The 26450-nt window shown below is 48.6% G+C and overlaps 1 protein-coding gene and 1 long non-coding RNA gene across 2 annotated transcripts in view; one reads left to right on the forward strand and one right to left on the reverse strand.

The window, feature by feature from the left end:
• Nucleotides 1-5001: 5001 nt before the first annotated feature.
• The window catches only part of CD9 (CD9 molecule), a 34965-nt gene continuing 13516 nt past the window's right edge, over nucleotides 5002-26450 (reverse strand). The window contains exons 2-8 of the mRNA XM_005873724.2: nucleotides 16996-17098; nucleotides 10253-10350; nucleotides 9499-9573; nucleotides 7601-7699; nucleotides 7385-7474; nucleotides 6631-6714; nucleotides 5002-5518 (exon numbers count right to left, since the gene is read on the reverse strand). Of these exons, the coding sequence (XP_005873786.1) occupies nucleotides 5453-5518; nucleotides 6631-6714; nucleotides 7385-7474; nucleotides 7601-7699; nucleotides 9499-9573; nucleotides 10253-10350; nucleotides 16996-17098 (615 nt within the window). The 3' untranslated portion in view covers nucleotides 5002-5452. The remainder of the gene's footprint in view (nucleotides 5519-6630; nucleotides 6715-7384; nucleotides 7475-7600; nucleotides 7700-9498; nucleotides 9574-10252; nucleotides 10351-16995; nucleotides 17099-26450) is intronic.
• LOC106727374 lies at nucleotides 10358-11634 on the forward strand. The gene is made up of 2 exons (XR_001363556.1): nucleotides 10358-11105; nucleotides 11332-11634. It is a non-coding gene; the product is annotated as an uncharacterized LOC106727374 (long non-coding RNA).

The raw sequence follows: 26450 nt of genomic DNA on the forward strand, positions 1-26450 counted from the left end.
CCAAGAGCCCACGAATAGCACTGAGTACGAAAAAATGCAACAATTTCAGAGATAAAGTATTATTTTGAGATATTATGGGGTTGCCCATAGAAACAGAAACTGTACTCTTACATTAACCTTTATTAGAGGTCCTCACCCCACCCTTGCCCCCTCCATAATGAACTTTTTTTTTTTCTCAGAGACCTACATTTTCATAAGTGCTTAGGGGTGGAAGGGAGATAAGAATTCCTCAAGTCCCCATCAGTGGAAGAATTGGCATAACCCCATCTCCAGCCTCTCCTGGGGGGGAACACTACTCCTGGAGAGCATCTTCTCCATTGGAGATCCCTGCTTTTAAGGAGTTTTCTTTGTGTTCAGTCAAAATTTGTTTTTCTGTGGGTTCCACCCATCATTTCTTACTGTGACCTCTGAGATAATATATGCCCCTGGTATAGCCCTTATGCCCTTTAGATATTTGAAAACAAAGATCACTGTGTTGTTGCTCCCTCTCCCCCAACCCCAGGTTAGAATTCTCTGGTCCTTCACTCTCCTCTTGGGGTGACATGATTGTAGGCCCCTCCCCAATAAGGTCTGTCCCCTTCAGGTCTCTGGTTGGCACTTTCCTTTTTAAGGAGTGGCCCCAGATTGGAGCATCATACCGCCCTCCGGCTCAACCACTGCATCTGTGACTCTGGATGGAGCCCAGGCAGCCTCACTTAACTTTGTGGTAAGCTACATTTCCATGTCTTTTTTCAAGGGAAATTGTTTCTCCATCTCCTGCATTTTATGAGTTCTTCCAAGCAAAAGATGTTCCAGTTTGTTCCTGTTAAATTTCCTCTTATGATATTAATCCTGGGAGGCAGCCTGGTTGAAACTGGAGAAAGACAAACCTGGATTCAAGTTTGTATCCAGTATATGAACTGTATGATGTTGGGACAAATGTTTTTCTCCGAACCTCAAGTTCTCAAACAGTAAAATGAAAGAAAACATTCACAACTGACCTGTCCCTTTCCTACCTTCACTGTAGATTGGAAAAACTAGATGTATACTCAGCCTCCCCTATAGTTATGAGTACCCATGTGACAGACTGGGGCCAATGTTTCACAAATGGAAGTTGGCTTTTGTTGGAGGAAGCTTTTGCATTTTAGCTAAAAGGGGTAGGAGCCTTAGCGAGCATTTGTCCTTCTCCCTCACTTCCTGCTGTGAATGTAGAGATGGTTGGAGCTGCAGCAGCTGCTTTGTAACCATGGGGGACAAGCTAAGAGAATCAGAGATGCCATCTTTGACAGTACCTAGCTGCCAAGTCAATACCAGTGGTTGTCTTCAGACTTAATATGGGGGAAAAATCCCATTATCTAACCAGCCAAATCTATCCTAGCTATAAGGATCAGACACTGTAGATTGCTTGATTTCATTTACTTATTATTTATTCCTATTACGATACATTATTTGGGTATCATAATCCATCAGTCCAGACCCTGAAATCTCTCTTTGAACCATAATTCTGTTACCCAAATTACTGGATATTCCTCAGAGCTTTGTGAAATCTACAATATTTAATAATATTTCAAGTTACCATTTAAAACATTGCCAGGATAAGGCAAAGCAGGACCCCCTTAGCCTATCAATAGAGACCTTTCCCTATGTATGGGGGGGTCTGCCCAGCTATGGGTCTGCCTCATTATACTATAAGTCCTCCCATACTTCTCCATCTTTGCTCATGAGCTCATGAGATGCCCTCACCTAACTTTTAGTGAAACAAAAATTGCTTGAACTCCTGGAGTGTCTTAATGCACTAGTCCAGTGGTCGGCAAACTGCGGCTCACGAGCCACATGCGGCTCTTTGGCCCCTTGAGTGTGGCTCTTCCACAAAATACCGACTTCTGCGCATGGGCCACGAAGTTTCAATCGCACTGTACGTGAGCGCCTGCACGTGGTATTTTGTGGAAGAGCCACACTCAAGGGGCCAAAGAGCCGCATGTGGCTCTCGAGCGGCAGTTTGCCGAGCACGGCACTAGTCAAACCCCCTTCCCAAGGAAGCGACAGCAAGCAGCACCAGTGCTGGGATGCGTGGGGTCTTGGATCCACCCTTGCGCCATTCCGCTGTAGAAGGACGTGCGTGGGATGTGGAGATGGGCCCTTGTGAGGAGACTGCCAGGAGTTTAGGGATTTTAAAGCACTTTCAGTTCTGAAGGGCACAGGGTGAAGTCATAACCTTTTACTATCCAGCTGTGTTTATTCAAATGTGTTGCCCTGGGCTGCTTTTAACAGTTGAACCAGAGGCCAACACATTCAGCGGTGCATTCCTCTTTTGCTTAAAGTGATTCTTTCTGGACCCAAAGATCTTGTTGTTATTGGCAGAGTCTATTGCCTTTTTGTGACCTAAAGCTTCCTAAAGGCCTTTGCTCCATAAGACCTTCGTGCCCTGAGGGCTATTTAGCAGCTTGGTTTTGCCTTAACTCTAGACCAGCGGTTCTCAACCTGTGGGTCGCGACCCCTTTGGCGGTCGAACGACCCTTTCACAGGGGTTGCCTAAGACCATCCTGCATATCAGATATTTTTTACATTACGATTCATAACAGTAGCAACATTACAGTTACAAATAGCAACGAAATAATTTTATGGTTGGGTCACAACATGAGGAACTGTATTTAAAGGGCCAGAAGGTTGAGAACCACTGCTCTAGAGCATCACCTGGACCTGTGGGCCAGGAGTCAGGCAAACTGGTTTCACTGGGTCGATGGCAGGGTGGAGGGTCTGGGTCCCGTCTACAGGTCAGAGCGTGGCCCTGTCTTTACTACATGCACCCCTCCCCCCTCACTGCCAGCTGACCAGACAGGGATAGATATTTGACTAAAACTGGCTCAGATGTTTTCTCCTAAAGCTTCAAATGGGGCTAATGGAGGTTTTCTCTGTAAGCTTGGGAGTTGAGGGCCAGCCCTTTCCCACCCCATGTGGACAGAGTAGCAGAAACAATTAGTCTCTTTGGAGAGGACACAGCACACAAGTGGAGAGCTGCAGTTCCTCGTCCACAGGTCCAGGATCTTCCTATGGCTCAACTGTTTCTATTCTTAGGTTCCATAAGACACCACCTGTGCTCTTAATACATTGTTTGCTTTTGCTTAAGCTAGCCCATTGGTCTGCTATTTCCAACAAACTGAAAATACAGGGGGTATAACACCGAGGTAGCCCTCAATTTAAATATTGGCAATCTGTTATACTGACTCCAGCCACCTGCAGCAAAGAGGCAGGATGGAAGTGTGTATATGGGACTTGCTTTTCCCAGAGGGAGCTGGCAAACAGTGGGTACTGGAATTAAGCAGGGTACGTGATGCCATATGTCAACGTAGTCTCATTCACTCGTACATAAAACCAATGGTTAACTTACTATTTCCACAAATAGTAGTAAGACTTCAAATGCTTAAATAAGGGACCTGGGGCCATAGAACAGCAATGAAACCCAGGATGCCAACCCAGCTGATTTTTTTTTAATGTGGCAAATATAACATAAAATTTACCGATTTAACCATTTCTAAGTGTACACTTCATTGGCACTGAGTACATTCACAATGTAACCATACCACTATTTCCAGAAAAATTTCATCATCCTAAACAGAAACTCTGTACTCATTAAAGTAATAGCTCCCTATTCTCCCCACCCCCCCTCCCCGTCTATGAATTTATTTATTCTAGGCACCTCATATAATTGGAATCATATAGCATTTTTTTCCTTTTGTTTCTGGCTTATTTCACTTAACATAATATTTTCAGGCTTCATCTGTGTTGTATGTAGAATGTGTATTAATGCATCATTTCTTTTTAGTATGAAATAATATTCCATTGTATGGATATACCACGTTTTGTTTATCCATTCATTTGTTTGTTGATGGATAGTTGGGTTGTTGCCACCTTTTGGTTATTGTGAATAATGCTGCTAGGAACATTGGTGTTCTGGTTTTTTTTTTTTAAACACTAAGAAAGAACCCAAACTGAATCAAGGGGTGGAGAATAAAAACAGGTTTCGTATGCCTCTGTACTTATCCTCTCATAGTGTTTATCTCCCTCTGTAGTAATTGCCTGCCTAACTTTGAATTGCTCGCCAGATTGCAGACATTCTGAGTAGAGCCACGTCTCCCACACTGGTGGCTCAGTGAGTGCTCAACCTAGTTAAGCTGAACTATACTTCCCAGCATGCCCCTCCTGAACGGTTCTGGTTAGAGTGGAGCAGAAGACCCAGAAGATCCTTGTGGGAGGTCTGGAGGAGGGAAATAAAGCAGCAGCCATTTTGTAGCTCAAATAGTTGCTTTTTTGCTGGCTCACTTCAGCTTCTCCAAGTCCTGGCCAATGTCTCTGTAGGACCCATACCACCAACATCAGAGGAACAAGAGCCCACACAGATTTGTCTGTCTCTGTGGGCTTGTGCTTGCGAGTTCTGGCTTGTTCTTGCCTTCGCATCACCAATTCACATCCTTCCTGTCTGCCCTGTGGGCTTCAGGCTCCAGCATCAGATGCAAAGACATCTTATAGAGACTGCTTAGCCAGCTCCAATGATTGTAGCAAAGTCTCTTTCTCTCTCTCTCTCTCTCCATAATATTTAATATTCTGCTTCTTGGATCAAACCCTAATGGGTACGTACTCATTTATCAACCAACAAATGTTAATGGATAATAAATACTGAGCAGCTACTATGTACCAGACACTAGGTTCTAAGTGCTGGGGGCACAGCAGTGAATAAAACAAAGTCCCTGCCACCAGGGATCTCACATTTACTGCTGTACCCCCAAGACACAACACACTGCAAGAGAGGGGTTCTAGTGTTGACCTATTAGCAGTTGTGACCTTGGGTCAGAATCCCTTCATCTCTTCACACTTTGATTTTTTTTCATTAGTAAAGTAGGAAGACCAACCTTCCAACCTACTTTTCATGTAAATGCAGTTAAAGCAGATAGAAGTTGAAAGACATCTGAGAAATACATAGCTCTAAAAAAAGATAAAGGAAGTCATGAAACCCCGAAACCAATCCAGGATATTGTCATAATCTTTTATTATGTATCAAATTGTCTTCAACATAAGTTACAATCTGATTAAATTTGATAGACATTTTTTTAAAATCTATTTAAAGAAAAAAAAATCTCTTTATGTACAATATGTTTTGTCTAGAGTCTAGCAAATATAGTACCTTTCATTGCAGGATTTCTGCCTAACATAATAAGCAAAAACAAACCAAAAATTATAAACCAAAGCAAAACAAGTCCCTCAATCTCTCAACTATCCATATGAATAAAGCATTAAAAAAGATAAACATAGAATAACTTTTTTCCTTGTTTATAAATGCAGGATGAATACTAAAAGTTAGTGGCAAAAAAAGAAAAAAAGAAACAACAACAAGACAATAACAACAAAAATAAAACCCCAGGAAAATAACCAACGATCTTCAGGGGTAAACTTTCCTGCTCAGGGGTGCACGCTGACTCTAGACCATCTCTCGGCTTCTGCGGATAGCACAGCACAGGATCATACTGAAGATCATGCCAAAGATCTGGAAGACAGGGAGGAATAGGAGGAACAAAGTGGCTTTGCTGAGGGAAAGACATGAGTCATTCAGGCCAAGACAAAGGACTATGAGAATCAGAGGCCAAATGAATTAAATATCAAAGCAGGGGCGTGTAGGCTAGATAATGGGAGGGATCACTGACAGGTGGGATTCTGAGTGTCTGCAGCCACTTGCTAATGCAAGTAACTTCCCTGGAGAACTTTCAGGGTGAGACAGATACACTCAGAGCTAAATTAAATGCTCAAATTCAGATATTTCCATAGTCCACACAGGCTGGAACTTTCACTTCCACCTTTGTGTTTTTGTGAGTTTTATATTCTATTTTAAAAAGTATGGTTATCTCTTTTACTGAAAGCTGTGCCAAGCTCTTCTAGATGCAGATGAGAGGTACGAATAACCACTTAGAAAGGAAGCAATTCTCTCTTTTGGGGTAGTCTTGTGAGGGGCAGACAAGGGCTGTGCCCCTTGAAGAGTTCTCATAACCCCCTCCTGGGGGAAGAAGGGGAAACCCCAGGGAACCTCGTCAACCCTTGATGGTTCCTGGGAGCTGATTACTAGAGAGTAGATTATTTGACGCGTTGGGCTGTCCACTCTGGATGCCTTTCAGACTATAGAGGGAGATGAAACAATTCACATCCATGTAGCTTTCATTGAACTACTTTTTGGGGGGGGGGGCGGGGGAAGAAGAGCAGGTGCATGATGAAAACATGTTTCAAAGATCATCCCAGGATAACTAACAGGTCTGGGGTGATCCAGACCCTTGCACAGTCTGTGGACCAGCAGCAGTGGCTTCACCTTACACTTACCCCTGAACCTTAATGGTTAAGAGAATGGATTTGAACACTGAGTTCAAATCCCAGAAGCTTCACTCATGAGCTCAGAGACTTTGATCAACTTATTCAACCTCTCTGTCTCTCCGTTCCCTAGTCTCTAAAATGGGAATGCTAAGAGTTCCACCTCATAGGTATGGTGAGGATTCAATCAGCTGATAAATGTGTAGCACTTAAGATAGTGCCTGGCCAGAGCATACCCTTAATCAATGTTAACTACTAAGAGGACCCCCTCCTACCCCCCACCCCGATGTCCAGGACACTCACCATCACCACGGCGATCCCGATGCCCACGGCGCCGATGATGTGGAACTTGTTGTGGAAGACCTCTTTGATGGCCTCAGGGCAGGGCTTAGAGGGGCAAACCAAGACCCTGGTCACACACGATCCCTGCTCACACCTACTTCCTCCCACAATACCCGTTTCACACCCAGAGCATTGGTGGTTCCAGGGAAAGGGGAGGGGACAGGAGGGTTCAGGTGTCTTGGTTGGTGCATAGAAAGGAGAACCAAGAGAGGAATAGGAGGTGGGTCCCACATATTTGGATAAGAAATCATAGAAGAAAGAGGGGTAAGCCCCTGCTTTGGGTCTATTTCTTATCTGGGTTACATCTTATCATTCTGCAGTTTGGACATGAGCTCTAGTTTACAATCTTGAGCCATTTACAGGTCTACAAAGCCAATGTCCTTGACTCAGAGCACACCTGTCCCTGATGCCTTGAGTGCTGGGGGAGGCAGAACAAGGGGCAGCACTGGGCAGTTCCAGCTGCCAAATCATTGCAGGCAGCTAGAAGCACTTTGCTATTTCCCTGGTCTGGCTGTTGTTTTGCTGCCCTTGGGGACACAGAAGGCGCCAAGGCAGTGGAGAAATGAGGTGACCACCCTGGGATGTTGCAGGTGGAAGACATATTTGTGAAGCACTTAGATGCCTGTCCTCCCAGAACGAGAGGGCAAATTTCACTTCTACCCTTATGGGATTTGCCCAGAGCAAGTGGGCAGGGGCACTTGCTCTTCACGTTTACCTTCACTGTGATGCTTGTGAGTATATCCTTTTCGGGGCAGATGTCCGAGATGAATTGTTCCACTCCCCCTACTATACCACAGCAATCCAACTGCAGAGAGAAGAGCAGGGATGGGGGTGAGAGAAACAAACACAAAAGTGACTGAAATAGAGACGCACTGGTCTGGGACAGCAAGTGCCCGTGTGCACATGCTCTGAGGATGCAAAGACGACATACCGCATAGTGGATGGCTTTCAGCGTTTCCCGCTGGGGCTCGTCCTTGTTTTTCAGCTTGAGGTAGGTGTCCGTGTAAAATTTCTGGAGTTCCTTAATCACCTGTGATGGACCAACAGATGAGAGAGCAGCAGAACAAATGAACAAATGTCACCTGTCCCGTCTTCTTCACACTCAGCCAACAAATTCCCGTGCTCGGGAAATGCTACCGAGCAGACCGCCCCCATCCCCACGCCCCCACTTCCCCTCTGCCATCTCTGGGACCCCTCGCTCTCCTCCCACATCCTCTAGGAACTCTGCTCCCGTCATTCCCCCTTCTCCTGCACCTATGGTTGGTCCCTTCGGTCCCACTTGGCCCCTTCCCTTCTATCTATGAACAAAATGTTATCTCCTCAACTTAAATTAAAAAACAAAAACAAAACAGAACTCCTGATCTGGCTAGCTCCTCAGGCTTCCGTCTTCCTGTTTTCTTCACTCAGAGGCTGTGTGACTTTTGGCAAATTAACCAAGCCCCTCGGAACCTCACTTTCTGCATCTTTAGGATGGAAAGTATATTAATCCCTACCCGAGAGATTACGGTGAAAATTTCAATGTGACATTACATGTTAAGCTCTTAGCACAGTGTCTGGTACAAAGTAAATTTGGGGAATAAGTATTACCTATTATGAAAGAAAGGAGATGTTACCATCCTCCCGTAACTGGGTTTGTTCCAACTTAATGGATGCCTGTCTCTTGGTCCCCCCACACCCACAATATCAATAAGCTGACCAACATCCAGCCTTCCTCCTTCAGTATTTTTCATCGTTATCCCTTCCTATTTCCATGACTGTGGCTTCTATCATCTGAATAATGAAATCATTTTTTTTTTTTTTTAAAACAGGGTTCCCGCATCTAGTGTCTCTTTGCTTTCCTTCCTCCTGCTCAACATGACAGCACAGTCCTTCCTAAAACATTGTTCTGATGTGGCCATCCTGGCCCATAATGCATTGGTCTCCCCATGGAGCCCAAGCTCAGCTGTGCTCAGGCCCTTTCTTTGCAGGGAAGTACCCTGTCTCCCACCAACGTTCCTCCTGAAATCTCTCTCACTCAAGGTTTAGGCCAATGCTCTCCTCTCCAGGAAGCCAGAGAGTCCCCTTTCCTACCCCACCCTTTCAAATCCCAGGGGACTTTTGGATTTAAGTGACTTCTGTGACACTTACCAAATGCATGTCTGTCTGCCACAGTAGGTGGCAAAGGTCCTTAAGATGAGAGCAACAGTTTGTGCGGCGCTTGGCTCATATTTATAGACTAGGTAAAGGAGCAAGGGCATCCAGCCCAGAAGGCATGATTCCCTAAGCCAGTGGTTCTCAACCTTCTGGCCCTTTAAATACAGTTCCTCATGTTGTGACCCAACCATAAAATTATTTTTGTTGCTAATTCATAACTGTAATGTTGCTACTGTTATGAATGGTAATGTAAATATCTGATATGCAGGATGGTCTTAGGTGACCCCTGTGAAAGGGTCGTTCGACCGCCAAAGGGGTCGCGACCCACAGGCTGAGAACCGCTGCCCTAAGCTGTCTTTTCCAGAAGAACTGGGGAAAGGCTGCCGAGGTGTGAGACACATGCACAGATACGCTGGCCCAATGACTATTTCCTGAACATCTACTCTGTGCCAACACTGTTTGGGGAACTGGAAGCAGTGGTTGGCACAGTACCACCCAGGGTACTATAACGCTCACATTCCCTGCCCTGGGGAAGCTCACGTTCTGAGGGCATGTGGGAACGTGGTGGAATAAGAGGCGCGATGACAGCTGACCAAGCTGGGCAGCCAGGACACCCTTCTGCCCGCATCACCCCTCATCTGCAAACTCCCAAACCCGAATCACCGGAGGCCCCGAGATCTTACAGAAAGCACCTACCTCATCTTTGTGCGAATATCCCCAGACGGCCGCAGCTATTTCAAGGGCAAATATCACCAAGAGGAACATAAAGAACTAGAAGGTAAAAAGGGGGGTGGGGCGAGGAACAATCTTAGCCAACCAGAAAAGTAAAGGGTATTCTGGCAAACAAGGAGGAATAGCAATTCTCTGGGACCGGGTATCTGGGGACACAAATGGAGCCGTTCCCAGAAGTGGGGAAGCTGAGAGAGCTAAGCCCAGGCGAGGAGCGAAAGCCGCAGCAGGGAAGGCCTAGGCACAGGGGGCCCCAGCAATGGTATTTCTAAGGAGTTAATTAGGAGCCAGTCAACGATAAAATACCACTGCTCACTCACAAAACCACAGAGATTTGAGGAAATAAAGTGAGAACACTCTGGAGTTTGAGGAAAATTGTAACAAGTTTTTGAAAAAAGAGACGGCACAGGTACCTGTGGATTCAGGGAAAGAAAGCAAACGTGGCCCTCGAAAAAAGGGAAAACAAAGTCCTGGCATTTAGTCACCTGAGGGAAAGTGATAAGATAGACTCCAGAGAGGAAGAGAGGGAGGCATCACCACAGGGGAGAGGACAAGACAGCTGCCTGGCCAGGAGGCTGGGGTAGGGCCCTGAGCGGAGGGACCCTGGGGGTGCTGAGGACAGCTCATGCCCTTGGGGTATCCTATTCACCCTCCCCTCCCCCCACCCCCTCTACGGGGGCAGGGGTGGGGTGGGTGTGGGGAACACAGAAAGGATACTCACCAATCCCAGCATGCACTGGGACTCTTGCACAGCCCCACAGCAGCCCAGGAAACCCACCAGCATCATGAGGGCGCCGGCTCCAATCAGAATATAAACTCCTGAGGAGAGAGGACAGAGGACAGGACATGGAGATATTAGCGTGGAGGCCCAGCTGTTTCCTGCAATTCCGTTTTCCCTCGATATGACTGTGCTGCCTCCATCTCTCTGTCCCCCTCCACCTTTGCTCTCAAGCTTCCTTCCCACCAGTCTCTCTTCCAGGACCCCATGGCATCAAGTCCTCACTCCTACCTTACCCTCAGCCTTCCTGGAGGGTGCCTATACCCCGTAACTGGGACAAAGACTATCCCTGGGAGCCCCAGATTCTACGAAGGACACAAACTGGCCTAGTCTGTCACCTGTTTCCAGCTAGATGAATCCACTTACACTAATGAAAACAGACCCCCCAAACTCAGGGTAAATTCCTGGGACTCTGATGAGCCCCTGTCAGCCTCTACCTGGCAGAAGAGGCTGTCAGGGCAAGCTTCCAGCAGCAAAGGGCTGTGCACACTGGGGCAGCCGGCCCTGCCATGGGTGGCAGCGAGGCATGCACAGTTAGTGACACCCAAGGGCACATGCTGGCAAAGGTAGAGCAGCTTGCTCTAGTGCAGAGAAGATAGGCCTGGTGTCAGGAGACCCTTGACTGGGTCCTAACTCTGCTACTAAGTTCTGTGTGATCATGGGTAAGACATGTTCCCTCTCTTGGCCGCAACTTCCTTATCAGTAAAATGAGAGGTTGGCTGCTAGGAAATTTAAAAAAGATCCTGCTCTTAGAGCACACTACAGAGATCTTGCGGTTGCAATTCGGTTACTCTAGGTCAGCCGTGGGCAAACTACGGCCCGCGGGCCGGATTCGGCCCGTTTGAAATGAATAAAACTAAAAAAAAAAAAAAAAGACCGTACCCTTTTATGTAATGATGTTTACTTTGAATTTATATTAGTTCACACAAACACTCCATCCATGCTTTTGTTCCGGCCCTCCGGTCCAGTTTAAGAACCCATTGTGGCCCTCGAGTCAAAAAGTTTGCCCACCCCTGCTCTAGGTGAAGGGTGAAAAGGCTCTATCCTCTTGTTAAAGGGGGGGTTTGAGTGACACGTTCTAAGCCTTCAATTTTTGTGACCAATGGAGAGGGGGTGATGAGAAGGGCAGTGCCTTTTACAATTTCTGACTATGCCCAACAAAAGGTATATTCCTGGGATGGGGACCCGGTGGAGCATACTAGCCCTAGTCACCCCCCGGGAATGCCCAGAGGGGCCCAGGTTGCAGTTATATTCTGGAGAAGTCACAGCGGTTCTGCAGGGACTACCCTACCCCCCTCACGCAGGCCCCATGGGGCATTTCTACCTCAGAAGCCCAGGAAGACTGGGTTTGAAATCCAGCTCTTTGACCCTGGGAATGCCACCTAATGTCTCTGAGCATCACTTCTCTATCTGCAAAGTGGGGATGGTAATGTCCACCACGAGGTGGTTGTGAAGATTAAGTGACATGTCATCAAGATGTGCACAACAAATTCAAGCTACTGCTAATCTTAAGAATACAAAGGATGGGTGACAATTATGAATCATAATGGTGAATTTTTATATACTTGCTGATCCCTCCCTGCTAACTGGGACCAGGGCGACTTTCTTGAAATAGGGGCTGAAAGGGAGAGAATCTGATATTTCCACACAATACACAACAGGACACTGCAGTGAGAACCCTGGGCAGGTGTCTGTGACTTCACTGGTCCACATCTGGACCCCTAGTACGGGGCCGAGGCTTTGCAGGCCACAAACCGTGCAGTCTGCCTGCAGCTGAAGCTCACGGGCAGCACCGAGCAGAATGCACACAAGGGCGCGTTTGTGTCTCTGCCCCCTTTGCCCCACATCTGTCGTGATGTCAAGTCACGTGGGTTTACTGGCAAACCCCTACGCTGTATGAATATGGGTATTGTTCCCGTGCATGCCTGGCTCAGACTGGGCAAGGGGACAAATGCAGCTTGTCCTTGAGTCAAGTCCCATCCTCCCGGGCAGTTCCATACTGCGGGGCCCAAGCCCCGGGCGCTGCGGAGGAGGGCTGTGACACGAGGACACCCGTGCGTCCGTCCGTCGAGGCAGTGACACGGCCTCAGCTTCTCCCCATCTTATCGGGACAAGACGAGGAGGAGTCACTCCTCTGAGCTCCATAGCAGGGACTGAGTAAATAGGGGTTATTAAGAGATCTAAAGGATTTACAAACACACGAAATCCGTTGAGTGGGAATGAACAGACAGGCATGTTTTCTCTAAGTCCAGATCCCAGTTGGTAGGCCTGGAGACCCTGGCAGAAGTCGGGGAGTTGGGTGAGTAGCATTAGGGAGCTGTGATAGGGAAAAGCATTTCCAGTGCAGATAGATAGATAGATAGATAGAGAGAGAAAGAAAGAATAGTCTCCTAATGGGCCTCCGTTAATAAGAAATATTCATTCTTGGGCTTAGTGGATGAAGACTTTAGGACAAAGGCTGCTGTTGGCTTTAAAGCTTGCTCAAGCAGCTGCATATCTGGGGTGTCTCGGCTTCACCCTCTCCAGTTCCCTGGCAGCTGTTTATGGGGATTTTAGCAGCAGCTATAAGCTGGCTCATCTGCAAGCGCCCCCTCTGGAAGTCAGGGGAGTGGGCTGCTGTTAAAAGGGCCATCCCTGCAGGGATCCTCCTTGCTAAGCTCCTCTTAGCCTCCACCCCAGCTCGTTAGCAAGGGCTGGCCATCCAGATAACAAAGCGTTCTCCTTTATGAAACAAATGAATGTGGGCTTTCCATCTGACTCATGGAAAAAGTTATTTGTCACAGAGCCTTCTCTAGGATTACTGTGTCAGTTTGCTCAAGGGCTGTTTATTCTGCTTTTTTTTTTTTTCAGGCTGACATTATAGCTGCTAGTGTTTAAAAAAGCCCTTGGTGTAGCAGTGGCAGATGCTAGGGTGTCCTTTCACCTGTTTATCAGGGCTCGGCGCTGGCTGGACAGAGGACACATCAGCCTCCTGTCACCACCTCAACCCCATCTTGCAAAAAGCACTCACCATACCTGTTTGTGTGGAGAACAAAACCCAGCAGAGCTCCTGGCCTCCACTTGCTTAGAACAGTTGCTTATCTCCAATTAACATAATCAGGGTTCCCAGGAACCCCAACAGCTCTCTCGGTCCCTCTCCATCCCACTGATGGTCGTTTTCATTAGTGAGCACCACTGCGAACCCCATCTGCCAAGCACAGAGTTCTCTGCCTCCCAGAGGTGTGGGTGTGTATACTCTGCCAGTTTTAGGACAGGAAGACGAAGAGACACAGAGCAACAAAACAAGCTGCCCCAAGTCAGAAGCTGGGAACAGGGAAGTCAGCTGACGTAGGCAATGCGTCAGGTACCCTGTCACAAAAGGGGAACGGCCCTTGAGAGTGTGGATGCCCACGGCCTCTGGTTCACCAATCCCCCCTCTGCCCGCCAGATGCCCTCACAGTGGCTATGCTCTGGGAGGACACCAAGGAGTTAAGAAGGGCTGCTGGCCTGAGACCAAGAAAATGAAGTTCCCCAGCATGTTTGCAGCCTGGGATCACGAATACTGCTGACGGGCTGACTCTCCCAGGGCCTGAACAGCAGACAAGGCCCTTATAAGGCCGTCTGTCAGCTGTTCTGCTTCACTACGGCCTGTTTTGAGTGTTGGAACGTTTCTTTTTCACTTGCTTCTCTGCCTGGCTATCCATTCTTTCTCTACTTTCAAAGCTGTGGTCCTTCAGATTTCCTGATGGGCCAGCTATATGGTCAGGCTGGCCTGTGGATTGCTCTGCAGATGGTCAGTGCCCCTGGGCAAGGGATGGTCACCTCCTGATGCTGGGAATAGCAGCTGGGGTAGAGCTGGCACGCTGCTGGAAGAGGGCAATGGGTCAATACCAAGGCTGGTGTCACAGTCCAAGTGGAAGGGGACACAGTGTATGAGGCCTCCTTAGCTCTTTGCCCATGGACCATGACTGAATTTCAGAAAGCATTCAGGGAAGGGCAGGGCCAGGCTAGACCCAAGTGGCCACCCCAGCCGACTGATGCTCTGGTGTCACTTGCATCACCCTTTGCTCCCTGAGCTTCTGCAAGCTGAGCTCTTTCCCAGGCAGGGGGTCCAGTTGCAAAGGGTCCATTTCCTCTGTTAGAGCTTAAGGCTGTGTTAATGCAAAAAACCCCCACATGCATTGTGTCTCTTTGGGATTGTGCCTTCCAATCCCTATCCTAGTCACTGAAGGTAGGACCAGTGGCCATGGGGGGTGGGAGGTGGGGAGGACCTTCAATGACCTGTGAGGTTCCCAGAAGCAGGTCCTGGCTCCCCCAGACAGTGTGCTCATCACTCTCCTGACACTCTACACGACTTTCCCACCTGTCATCTGCTGGCTGGGGCCATCGATACTTGCGGTTTCCCCCCCTCCAACTACAATTTGGGCGAAATCAAAGGCCCAAAGAGCCCCCACCCTGCCCCCACCCCTGGGTAACATCCGGTCAGTATAGATATTTCCCATTCCTACATAGGGGAGGCCTCCCCACAATCCAGTACAGGTAATACAAGAAGCAACTTTCACAGGACTGGGTTCAAATCCTAGCCCTGCCTTTTGAGGGTATGGCGCTCGGACAGGTTATTAACTCCCGAGGCCTCGGTTTCTTCATCAGTGAGATGGGGATCACTCCAGGTACGGTAAAGAGTTCCCGGGATTACAGTACATAACCACACGTGAGACAGTGAAGGACACACAGAGAAGGGTTAGTGGGAGAGTGTGGGAGCTAGGCCCCCTGCAGAGAACTATGGGAGGTGCCTGGGGGCGCTCCTCAGGAGGACCTGCCTGGAATGGCTGCCCCCGCCTCCACATTCCTCCAGCAAATCTGCTCTCCCCTCTCCCTGCAGAGGGTTCCCAGCAGCCTGGTGTGACATGACATGACATGACATGACATGACAGGAAATGGAGTGCTCCCGGTCTCCCCCCAGCACCCCGCACCCGCCCCTGCCCCTCTAGTTCTGTAGGCGGCATTCCAGGGCTGCCACAAACTCACAAAAAGCAAGCTGTTGCTAAAACAAGTCGGGGCACTATGGAGACCTGCTCCCTAAAAACTGTGCGCAGTTTAAAAATGCTCACATGCATTGTGCTTTTCTTCCCCTCACTTTTTTCTCACAACAGGGAGGCACACCCTAAAAAACCCAACTAACGACAACAACAAAAAATAATAAAAGCCTGGAAACCATCCACAGAGCCCGGGGCCCTGGAACCATGTGCCTGGCCTCTGGGAGGCGGGGAGGAGGTTTGCAGGCTGGCAGCCACCACGCTCTTCCTGAAGGCCTGGGCGATAAGTTTCTTCAGACTGTTTTCTTCATCTTTTTTTTTTTTTTTTTAAATAACTTCTTTTGTGGGTGGGAAGGAAGTGACCAAACTTATACTTTGAGCCTGATGATGTGACAACACCATCCTAAAAATAGGGGAAATAGGGGCTGCTTTTGTTTCTTGCAAATGAAATGTTTCCTATTCTGAAATTGAGCAGAAAGTAGAGTAGCAGAGCCTGTGTCGTCCCAGAAACTGGGCAATTGCGTTTGACAGGCTCCCTCAATGCTCCCACTCATTTTAGAGAGGCGTTTACGTGGCGATACGATGGTGAAAAGTGACAGAATGATGCTAGAAAAAATGCCACGGAGCCTGTGGGTACAAAGAAACCCGTTAATTCTTTTTTTTTTTTTTTAATGTATTTTTATTGATTTCAGAGAGGAAGGGAGAGGGAGAGAGAAACAGAAACATCAACAATGAGAGAGAATCATTGATCGCTGCCTCCCATACGTCCCCCACTGGGGATCGAGCCCGCAACCCGGGCATGTGCCCCTGACTGGAATCGAACCTGGGACCCTTCAGTCCGCAGGCTGACGCACCATCCACTGAGCCAAACCAGCCAGGGCATGTTAAGTCAATTCTTGCTTAAATTGGAAACCTTTTCCCTAAAGCAGGAATGCTTGGCCTTTACACCAGCACCAGGGGTCCAGAGGGCTAGCGTCTCTGCTAGTCTCTCTTACTAATTTTGACTGTTATTATCCAGGAGGCAGGTCTTTGGGGTCTCAGAGCCCCTATCTGAACAATTGGGGAGGAGTCACCTCTCCTTTGCCTGGCACTGTGGATTCCGCAGGACAAAGCTTTTTGAATTGAGGAGATGATTAAGCCAGAAGACATGAAACGAAGAGGGGATCAGGATCCAGGACAGAGGTTCTTTCTTTTTTTGTGTGTTAATCCTCACTTGAGGATATTTTTTCCATTGATTTTCAGAGAGAGTGGAAGGGAGTAGGGGAGAGAAACATCAATGTGAGAGAGACACATCGATTGTTTGCTTCCCACACGTGCCCTGACCTGAAAATCAAAACCACAATCCTTCAGTGCTCAGGTCGATGCTCTAATCAGTTAGCCACACTGGCAAGGGCAGGACAGAGGTTCTTAAATCCCCAAGAGTGGCAGCAACTCTGGTGGAGCCAACTTCACATGAGAGAATAGTTGAAACTCCAGACTTAGTCAGCATGAAAAAAGAACCCACATCAGTCAAATGCAAATTCATGGGCATAAATAACTACACAAAAGCAAAGCTTGAAAGGAACATGACTGACCAATGTGGCCAGAGCAAACGTCTTTCCCAAGGCCAAGTCCCTGGATCAACAAGGCATCTCCGCAGCTGGAGGAAGCACCAAGTCTCCCCATGCTCACCTGTGTAGAAGCTGGAATGACTATTTTCTTGCTCAAAGATGCTCTTCGTCTGAGAGTCGAATCGGAGCCATAGTCCAATGGCAAGGACTGCAATCCCAGCAAGCTGCAAGAAATACATGGTGTTGGCATTAATTCTGGCTGCCAGGGAGAGCACCGTCTCTGAGTGCTGAAGGTGAGACCACACTTGGTTTCTGCCCCTCACCCATGTACCTGTAGTAGCAGCAGCTATTGTAGGACTGGGAGTAGGGGATCAATCCATTTGCTAAAAATATCAGTAAGCTGGGAATACTTGTAAATAATTACCTGCTAGCAGTACAGCAAAATGGTTACTTTATGAACAATGGAATACTATACAGCCGAGAAAATGAACAACTATAGCAATATGCAATCCTATAGTGCATCTCACCATGTTAAACAAATGAAGAACCCCAAGAATACATTCAATATATTCCATATAGTTAAATATTACTCTACTGTTTAGGGGTATATAGATGACAAAGGGAAAAAAGTGAAGTGATTATTATAAAGTCGAGTGGTGGTGACCTGTAGTAGGAGGGAGGAGTTCTCATCAGGGAAGAGCACTTGGGGGCAGGGTCTGGGGCACTGGCAATATTCCAGCTTTTGACTTGGGTGGTGGTGACATGGATATTCACTTCATAGTTATTCTTTAAGCCATTCATGTTTTATGCACTGCTCTGTGTATATACCATACAATAAAACAAGAAATAAGCTGGCCAAAGGGCACACCCATGTGCCAATGAAGGCAGCTGTGATTCCTATCAGATCTCAGAGTCCCCCCCCCAGGGCATCCACATTTGCTCCTTTCCCTTTCCACACAGGGAAACCTTACAAGCTGACCTGCCCAATTCTAGGTTTTAGGTACTTGCTTTCTTACCAGTGATCCTTACAAACATCAGATGAGAAACCTCCAAGTGATCTTCCAATCTTATGGAAATCCCATTTCATAGGTGGGCAAGTTGAGATACTGGACTGTAATGGGCAGACTTTCCCAATAAAGAACCAAACTAAGGTGCCAAATCCTGGCCTGGCATTGTTGAACTAGATGCCTGTGGAGGTGGCCTCCTGCCAAGCCCTCTCCCCACCCTCAGGGCCAGCTGAGCTTCGTCTCTCACGCTCGTACCAGGGCTTGCTGGGGAGTGACTCAGGCTGCAGTGTAGTGGCCAGCTGGATGCCTGAGGGGGTGGGCTCCGGGCCAATGCCCAGGCACCAGGTTTCACTGGCCCACCCTTCTCAACAGAGACGCCCTACGTCAGAGCCCTGCTCTTCAGGAACCTTGGTTCTCTGCCCCTGGAGAGCTGAGGCAGCCCAGTGGTGTGGACAGGCCTCTCTTTCCTTCCTTTTTTGCTCCCCTCCTTTTCCCCATGACTTGGAAGTTCGGTGGAAGAGGAGAGACAGCAACAGTGGAAAGGGTGACCCAAGACCTCCGCGTGCAGTAGTGAAAACCTTGCCAAGACCCGCAGTGGTGTACACTGCCCTGGGTGTGTTCCCCAGGGACGGGCTGGAATTCCTGCTCAGAGTTCTACTCTTCAGTCTCTCACCTGTAAACCAGGAAGGTGGCCCTTTCTTGCCTTTTAAGTATGTCTACAAATAAAGGAGACTATATATTACAAGTATTAGAAGTGATTGTGAGAACAACTTTGTCAGCATCTAGGTCACCACAATGACACTCCTACCCCCTTGGACAGTCACTCAGCATCTTCCCAAACCTCCCAGTCCTCACTTTAGGGAAGGCAACACCAAGCAGCAGTAAAAATGACACACCACCAATGGTCCATGGTCGGACAGTACAGAAAAGAAAAACTCATGGGTGCCAGACTTGAAGGAGCAGGACTTTTAGAGTTAAAACAAACCAGAAAGCTTTAGGTTCAAGCAAATGTGGCAGGTCTTCCCTCTTATTAAGACAAGACATGCAGGTGAGCGAGGATCTCCTGGCTTAGGCCAAAGACAATGGACCTGGCTCTGTGAGTCTCTCTCCCATTCCCAGTCTGGACACTCTGGTTCAGACTGGGTTGTCCTGATTCATTAGAGCAGGGACATGCCGTTAGGTGGGGCCCAGCTAGGACATCCCCGTATACTGGGTACTGGATAAGCATGCACTTGACTTCATGGTGGGCAGGCCCTGGCCTAGCTCCCCTGGGTCCCGGAGAGTTAAAAAGAAAGAAGGCGATGCTTTTCCCACTCCCCCACCCAAACACACGGAGGCCCAATCAGACCCTTGGAAAATGGGAGACAGGCTGCTGGCCTCCTTGCACACACAAGCATCAACCTGAGAACCCTGTAGGCTGGAGCTTCACACACAGCCGGAGGTTGTTCCAGGTTTTGGTTAGCACTTAGCCACAGACCTTCTCCTCAGTCCTCCCTCTCGCCCTCATCTGGGTGCTGCTGTTGCTGAGAGGCAGTGTCCTTTACGGTCCCTTCTGTTCTAGGCTTGTGCTTATCAAAGAATTATCTTCAAGTCATCTCATTCTTCCAGTGGGTAAAGTTCCCCAACCGCCCCACCCCTTCCTCTGCCAGCAAAGTTCTTAAGTCAGTCACCATGAAAAGAATAAAAACAATCCCACCCAAAGGAACGAAGCTACAAAAGGTGATGGAAGGCTGCACTGTGCACAGAAGCTTCTCATGGGCAGGAGCTGGGTCTCTTTGGGAGTGACGCATGCTTGATAATGATGGGGCTCCCTCCAAAACCTCCACCGGTTAAGCCTCTCCCATTTCATAATTTCAAGGATCCCAAGTCAATCTGCAGAAGGCCAGTCAGTTCTCTGGTCTACACGCACAGGTGGCAAGAAGGACATTTCCCAGAGAACTGAAACCAGCAGGGGAAAGGCTTCAGTTCTCACCCAGTGAAAGACAAGGCCAGATACAGGAACCCAGGTCCTGCATGTCTGGGCCCCATCCCGAACACTTTGCAGAATGGGGGAAGCAGCAGCTGGTTCTGGAGAAATGGAAGAAGCGGCGATAGATGGCAGTCTCATACCTAAAGCCTCACCGTAAGAGAGGGGGAAGGGAGGTCAGGGGCAGGACCGGGAGCACTTGGTTCACCAGAGGAATGAGCCCTGCTGATTTTTTTTTGGTTGGATCACTGAGCTAATTGGCCTGAGGAGATGCTGTGTAAGCCATTAGCGGCCCCATTTTCTGTAATGCTATTGGAGAAACTGCTTCATTTGGCTGGGCCACAAGACCATGAAATGAGTATAATTGTCGCCACCTAGTAATGGCTTACATGGTTGTGGGGGCAGCACTATCTAAGGGGTGCAGAGTATTCTGAGGAGAACTCACTTCTTGGTGTGGCACAGAGGGGCTCCTTAGCTCCCGACACCTGGCTCTCACCTCCACTTACTTGAACACTAGAAGAAACCAAATGGGGAGGGACCATCAAGAATCAAAAGAGAACTTTGACCTTTAAAAAGGGCATCCAGTCAATGTTTAAGGGACTCCAATAAAATAAGAAAACAGGGCCTGGGAGGCCAAGAAGTTGACGGTTTCCTCCCAGGCTAATAACTGACACATGGCAGGAATGTTGGCCATCCACTTGCCATGGCTGCTACTTTACTCTTGCCCATCCTTGTAGGATCTGAACTGAGCAGGTTTGATACGGATGCTCAGTTAGACAACTCCTGCTCATAGAGCCCTTGAAAGGGGACAGAGACCTGCTCAAGATCACCAATTGGTCTAGTGGGGATGGAAGTAAAGAGTCCAGCACCTCTACTCCGTGCCCTGCCCTGCCTGGTTACCTCTCGTTTCCAATTACAGCCAAGCTCCTTTGCCTGTGGGCTAGAAATGGTCTCACCCATTTGATAGTGCAGGGAGAAATAGGGTGGTGTTTTTTCTCTCTATTGTTCTACTGGAAATGTCTTCATTTCTTCAAAGAATTCTTGCCCTAGCCGGCTTGGCTCAGTGGATAGAGCGTCAGCCTGCGGACTGAAGGGTCCCAGGTTCGATTCCGGCCAAGGGCACATGCCTGGGTTGCAGGTGCGATCAGCGTAGGGGGTGTGCAGGAGGCAGCTGATCAATGATTCTCTCTTATCATTGATGTTTCTATCTCTCCTTTTCTCTTCCTCTCTGGAATCAATAAAGAAATATATTAAAAAAAAGAAAAAGAATTCTTTTTCTTCACAGAAGATGGGCCATGAGAAAAACAAGACACACACCCAACTGAGGGCATTTTACAAAAGACTTGACCAGAACTTCTCAACACGGTCAAGGTCATGAAAAACAAGGAAAGACAGAAACTGGCTTAGACCAGAGGAGATGAGAGGAGATGAAGGAGACTGACAACTGTCCTGTGCATTGTGGAGGGGATCCTGGGACTACACGTGTGTGTATCTAATATAAAGAAGATGGGGCCTCTCTCAAGGCTTCCCGTCTCCTTCAAGAACCTGCCCCATTAATCCACCTCTTTCCTGCCTCTGCACTCTGTCTCTGCCACTGTCTCATCCTTTGCCAACACACATGGGCAGGTGTATCTATCCTGAAACACCAAACAGAAAACAAAACCTCTCTTCCTTCAATCTCACTCCGAAGGGCTGCAGACAGCTTAGGTCGGTCACCAACTTTTAAGGCTTTTTGTTCTGTCTTCACATTGTTTGATCTCCCAGCAGCATGACAGCACTCACCTCCGCCTCCTCCTCACCTGCTTCGTGCATGGGAGCACTCAACGTTTCCCAAATACGTCTCGTATGCTCCTGCCTCTGCTCCTGCAAGTCCCTCCTCCTGGAATGTGGTCCTGGCCCCCTAGGCCTGCTGTTTCCCCACCAAGATGCCCTCAATCCCTTGAGCTCCACATTGGCTCTGCAGCACCCTCACACCCTTCCTTCCTCTCATGAGTGTGCTTGTCTGTGTCTCTAACCAGAGCTTAGCTCCTTGAGGGCAGGGCCACTTCTTACTCACCTCCATGGCTCCCCTGCCCCATTCACACTTCGGACAAAACGGTCATTAGTAAATAATTATTCCGCAAATGAAGGATTACTTCAATGAAAGAGAATCTCTGAAACTCATCAGAATTTCCTCCCTGGCCCTCTCCCCTTGGCAAGCCTCCTCTCCCATCTGAGTTTTCATCCAGACCCACCTTCGAATATCTCACAAGAAAAGTCAGAAATTACAAAGAACAATTACTTGCCCTGAGAAAAACCCACAAGGGTACGTGGTGAATGTCACAGTGAGATCTAGGAGCAAGTCCACATAAAGTCTTTTGAAAATGAGAGTTTATAAAAAGTCCCTGCACTGCTGTTTCACCCCCCCTCCCCCCCAAGAGTCCAGTTACACACTCTGACATTTTACGAGCACACAACACAGGTAACCCCGTCTCTGGGGCTTATGACTGTGTCAGGAACCATGAAACTCAGCACTTCCCCAAGCCCGGGCCCACAGGGAGCAGCTTCCTCGTCTCCTTTCTCGCCACCGTAAACACTGTGCTGAAACACCCACGCGAAGACCAGGATCTCTGTGAGTCACACCAGTCTTGCTACAGGGACAGGCCCAGAAATCTTACACTGAAACGCACACCTGGAGTCCAAGGAACCAGCTCCAGTTCCAAAGGAGGCTGAAAACAAATCAGAGTAATGCCGCTTAGGGGCACCTGGCTGCTCTGGGCCCCACGCCCGAGTCTGCAAAACGAGTTCCAGTTAGAACCTGAGGAGCTGTTTCTGAAGAGGCCGCCCTATTGACGGAAACACTTAAACTGAATGTGGAGAAAGATGAGGAGGTGACAGGAAGGAAAAGAGCAATTGGCTAACGATGAGGATGTTTCTGTGTGTGTGTTGCGGGGGGGGGGTGGGGGGGGGGGGGGGGGAGTTTGTGGAGGGTGATCCTGTATCCCATCTCTCAGGTGGAAAGGATCTGCCTGTGGGACAATTCCCACTTCAGTGAAAATTCCTCTGGTGGCAAATGAACTGGGTGGTCTTGGTGACAACCCCACCCTTTCCTCTAGGTCCCTTCTTTCTTCTGTAATATGACCTGACTGGTCAGTTTTTTTTAAAAAGGACAAAATACTCCTTTCGTTTTCTCTGTCCAGCTGTCTCAGAAAAGCCAGAACTCAGAGAGCAGCTCATTCCCCAGTGGTTTCTCGGTGAGGCTGGCCTCAGACTTGTGGTCACAGCTGCTACTTTGGGAGGGGTTGGAGGTGGGCAGCGGCAACAGGAAGGGGTCTGGGAAGATGGGAGCACTTTCTTTATGTCCCATTGTCTTCCTGCAACAGCCAGGACTATTTGGTGACTTGGGTTAGGCTGTGGTCAAAGAGATGCTGCAAAAGTTTTCGTAGGGGGCAGGTGACCTTGACTCTGTTACCTGTCACTTGCATGCCTGTGTCACCCAGGGCCTGGCTTCCATAGGCTTTCTGTCAGAATCACCTGGGGAATTCTAAACATGCACCTGCCTCACCTTCATCCCAGGGGAGTCTGTGTTCCTAGGTAATTCAGGTGACTTCGCTGCACAACCCTGTCGAGAGGGCCTGGATGAGTCAAAGGGTGTGGACTTGAGTCTGATTCTGGCACTGCCACTAGGAGCCATATGACACTAAACACTTTCCTTAGCTTCTTTGAACCCTAGCGTCCTCATTTGTTAAAAAAAAAATTTGTATGAGAACAGGAATAGATCCAGAGACAAATGGTAGCGGGGGAGGGCGGTTAGAGAGCAACCAAAGGACTTGTATGCATGCATATTAGCATAACCAATGGACACAGACACTGGGGTGGTGGGGGCTTGGCCAGGATGGGAATGGCTGGGGGTGGGGGGAGGTGTCAATGGGGGGAAAAAAACTTTAGACAATAATAATAATAAAAAATTGTATGATATTTGTCCTGCCTTTGACCTAGGCTGACAGTGAGGATTAAATGAGGCGATGCATATAAAACAGTCTGAAAACTGTGAAGCGCTGTAGCCAGGCAGATTCTGTGTGTGTGTGTGTGTGTGTGTGTGTGGGGGGGGTGATGCGGGGAATGATAATGACAACAATCACAATGACCCTTGAGAAAGACACGAGACGACAGTGGGGCAATTCATGGCACTTGGCGGACGTCAGTTGCGTGTCCTCCTGTGATCTGAGGAGGTGGCTGGGCGGGAGCAAGGTAATTAGGACACTGGGGTTCTATTTTCTGGTTTCTGTGAGAGCAGTTTGTGGAGGGTGATCCTGTATCCCATCTCTCAGGTGGAAAGGATCTGCCTGTGGGACAATTCCCACTTCAGTGAAAATTCCTCTGGTGGCAAATGAACTGGGTGGTCTTGGTGACAACCCCACCCTTTCCTCTAGGTCCCTTCTTTCTTCTGTAATATGACCTGACTGGTCAGTTTTTTTTAAAAAGGACAAAATACTCCTTTCGTTTTCTCTGTCCAGCTGTCTCAGAAAAGCCAGAACTCAGAGAGCAGCTCATTCCCCAGTGGTTTCTCGGTGAGGCTGGCCTCAGACTTGTGGTCACAGCTGCTACTTTGGGAGGGGTTGGAGGTGGGCAGCGGCAACAGGAAGGGGTCTGGGAAGATGGGAGCACTTTCTTTATGTCCCATTGTCTTCCTGCAACAGCCAGGACTATTTGGTGACTTGGGTTAGGCTGTGGTCAAAGAGATGCTGCAAAAGTTTTCGTAGGGGGCAGGTGACCTTGACTCTGTTACCTGTCACTTGCATGCCTGTGTCACCCAGGGCCTGGCTTCCATAGGCTTTCTGTCAGAATCACCTGGGGAATTCTAAACATGCACCTGCCTCACCTTCATCCCAGGGGAGTCTGTGTTCCTAGGTAATTCAGGTGACTTCGCTGCACAACCCTGTCGAGAGGGCCTGGATGAGTCAAAGGGTGTGGACTTGAGTCTGATTCTGGCACTGCCACTAGGAGCCATATGACACTAAACACTTTCCTTAGCTTCTTTGAACCCTAGCGTCCTCATTTGTTAAAAAAAAAATTTGTATGAGAACAGGAATAGATCCAGAGACAAATGGTAGCGGGGGAGGGCGGTTAGAGAGCAACCAAAGGACTTGTATGCATGCATATTAGCATAACCAATGGACACAGACACTGGGGTGGTGGGGGCTTGGCCAGGATGGGAATGGCTGGGGGTGGGGGGAGGTGTCAATGGGGGGAAAAAAACTTTAGACAATAATAATAATAAAAAATTGTATGATATTTGTCCTGCCTTTGACCTAGGCTGACAGTGAGGATTAAATGAGGCGATGCATATAAAACAGTCTGAAAACTGTGAAGCGCTGTAGCCAGGCAGATTCTGTGTGTGTGTGTGTGTGTGTGTGTGTGGGGGGGGTGATGCGGGGAATGATAATGACAACAATCACAATGACCCTTGAGAAAGACACGAGACGACAGTGGGGCAATTCATGGCACTTGGCGGACGTCAGTTGCGTGTCCTCCTGTGATCTGAGGAGGTGGCTGGGCGGGAGCAAGGTAATTAGGACACTGGGGTTCTATTTTCTGGTTTCTGTGAGAGCTTGTGAGTGTGGTGTGGTGGGGAGGTGGATAAATTTACCTTCTTCACACCCATACTCGGTCTCTGGAGCTCTGCTGGGATCAGATGGGAACGGCCAAAGAAAAGTGGGGAAGGAAGGTTAAAGGGAGATTGTTGGCTCAGACTGGAGGCCTCTGTCCTTCCTTGGATCACAGACTGCTTCTGTGGGCGAATTAACTCTGCAGCAGGGAGTTATTAAAGGAGCAGATCACGGAGAGGGAGGGATTTTACCTCTTTACTTCCTCCCTTCAGAAAGATAGGTATCAGCCCTGGGTTTGTTTGTTTGTTTTTTAATGTCCTGGACTTAGGAGACCCCTGGCATGGTTGCCCACGGTGCCCAGAAGTTAGCAAGAGACTGAATATCGAGGATACAAGTTTCCCCTACCAGCCTATTCCGGGCCCAAAATACCAGTCATGCTTTAAGGCCTCGGCAGTGGGGATGAGGGCCTCTATGTTCACACAGGCTTCAACAGTTAAAAACAAGTCTGGCCACCCAGACCTGCGGGCTCCGGGCCTCACCCATCTCCATGGCAACCCTGGCTCACCACTGAATGCCAAGCCTGGATGGGCTGATTCACTGTCAGGAGGCTGGGCCCGGCACTGCCAGCAAGAACAAACAGGCGCCTAAGCCCCAGCCCCACCACCTCTTCTAATCCTCTCCTGTATCCTCCTCTCCCAACTCCAAGTGAAGGCAGGAGCTGTTGTCTTTGCAAGGGCAAAGCCACTCGGGCAGGAACAGAGGTCTCAGCGTCCTCCCTTATGCGGTCCCACCACACAGTAAAGCATCCACACAAACCAAGCTCCACTCTATTCAGCAGCAAAACCACTATTTGCTTTCATTAAGGATCACAAGTAAACTGTTAATTCATGGCAAAGTTTGAAGATATCAACCAAGAACATCACTAACTTTAGTTTTACTGAGTTGAAAAGCCCCAGAAATCACCATTCTGGAGAACAAGCTCCCCCCGCCTCCCAACTCTCCTCCCCCGCCCCCC

Source organism: Myotis brandtii, unplaced genomic scaffold (assembly GCF_000412655.1).
Source record: "Myotis brandtii unplaced genomic scaffold, ASM41265v1 scaffold417, whole genome shotgun sequence".
Classification (NCBI taxonomy): Eukaryota; Metazoa; Chordata; class Mammalia; order Chiroptera; family Vespertilionidae; genus Myotis; species Myotis brandtii.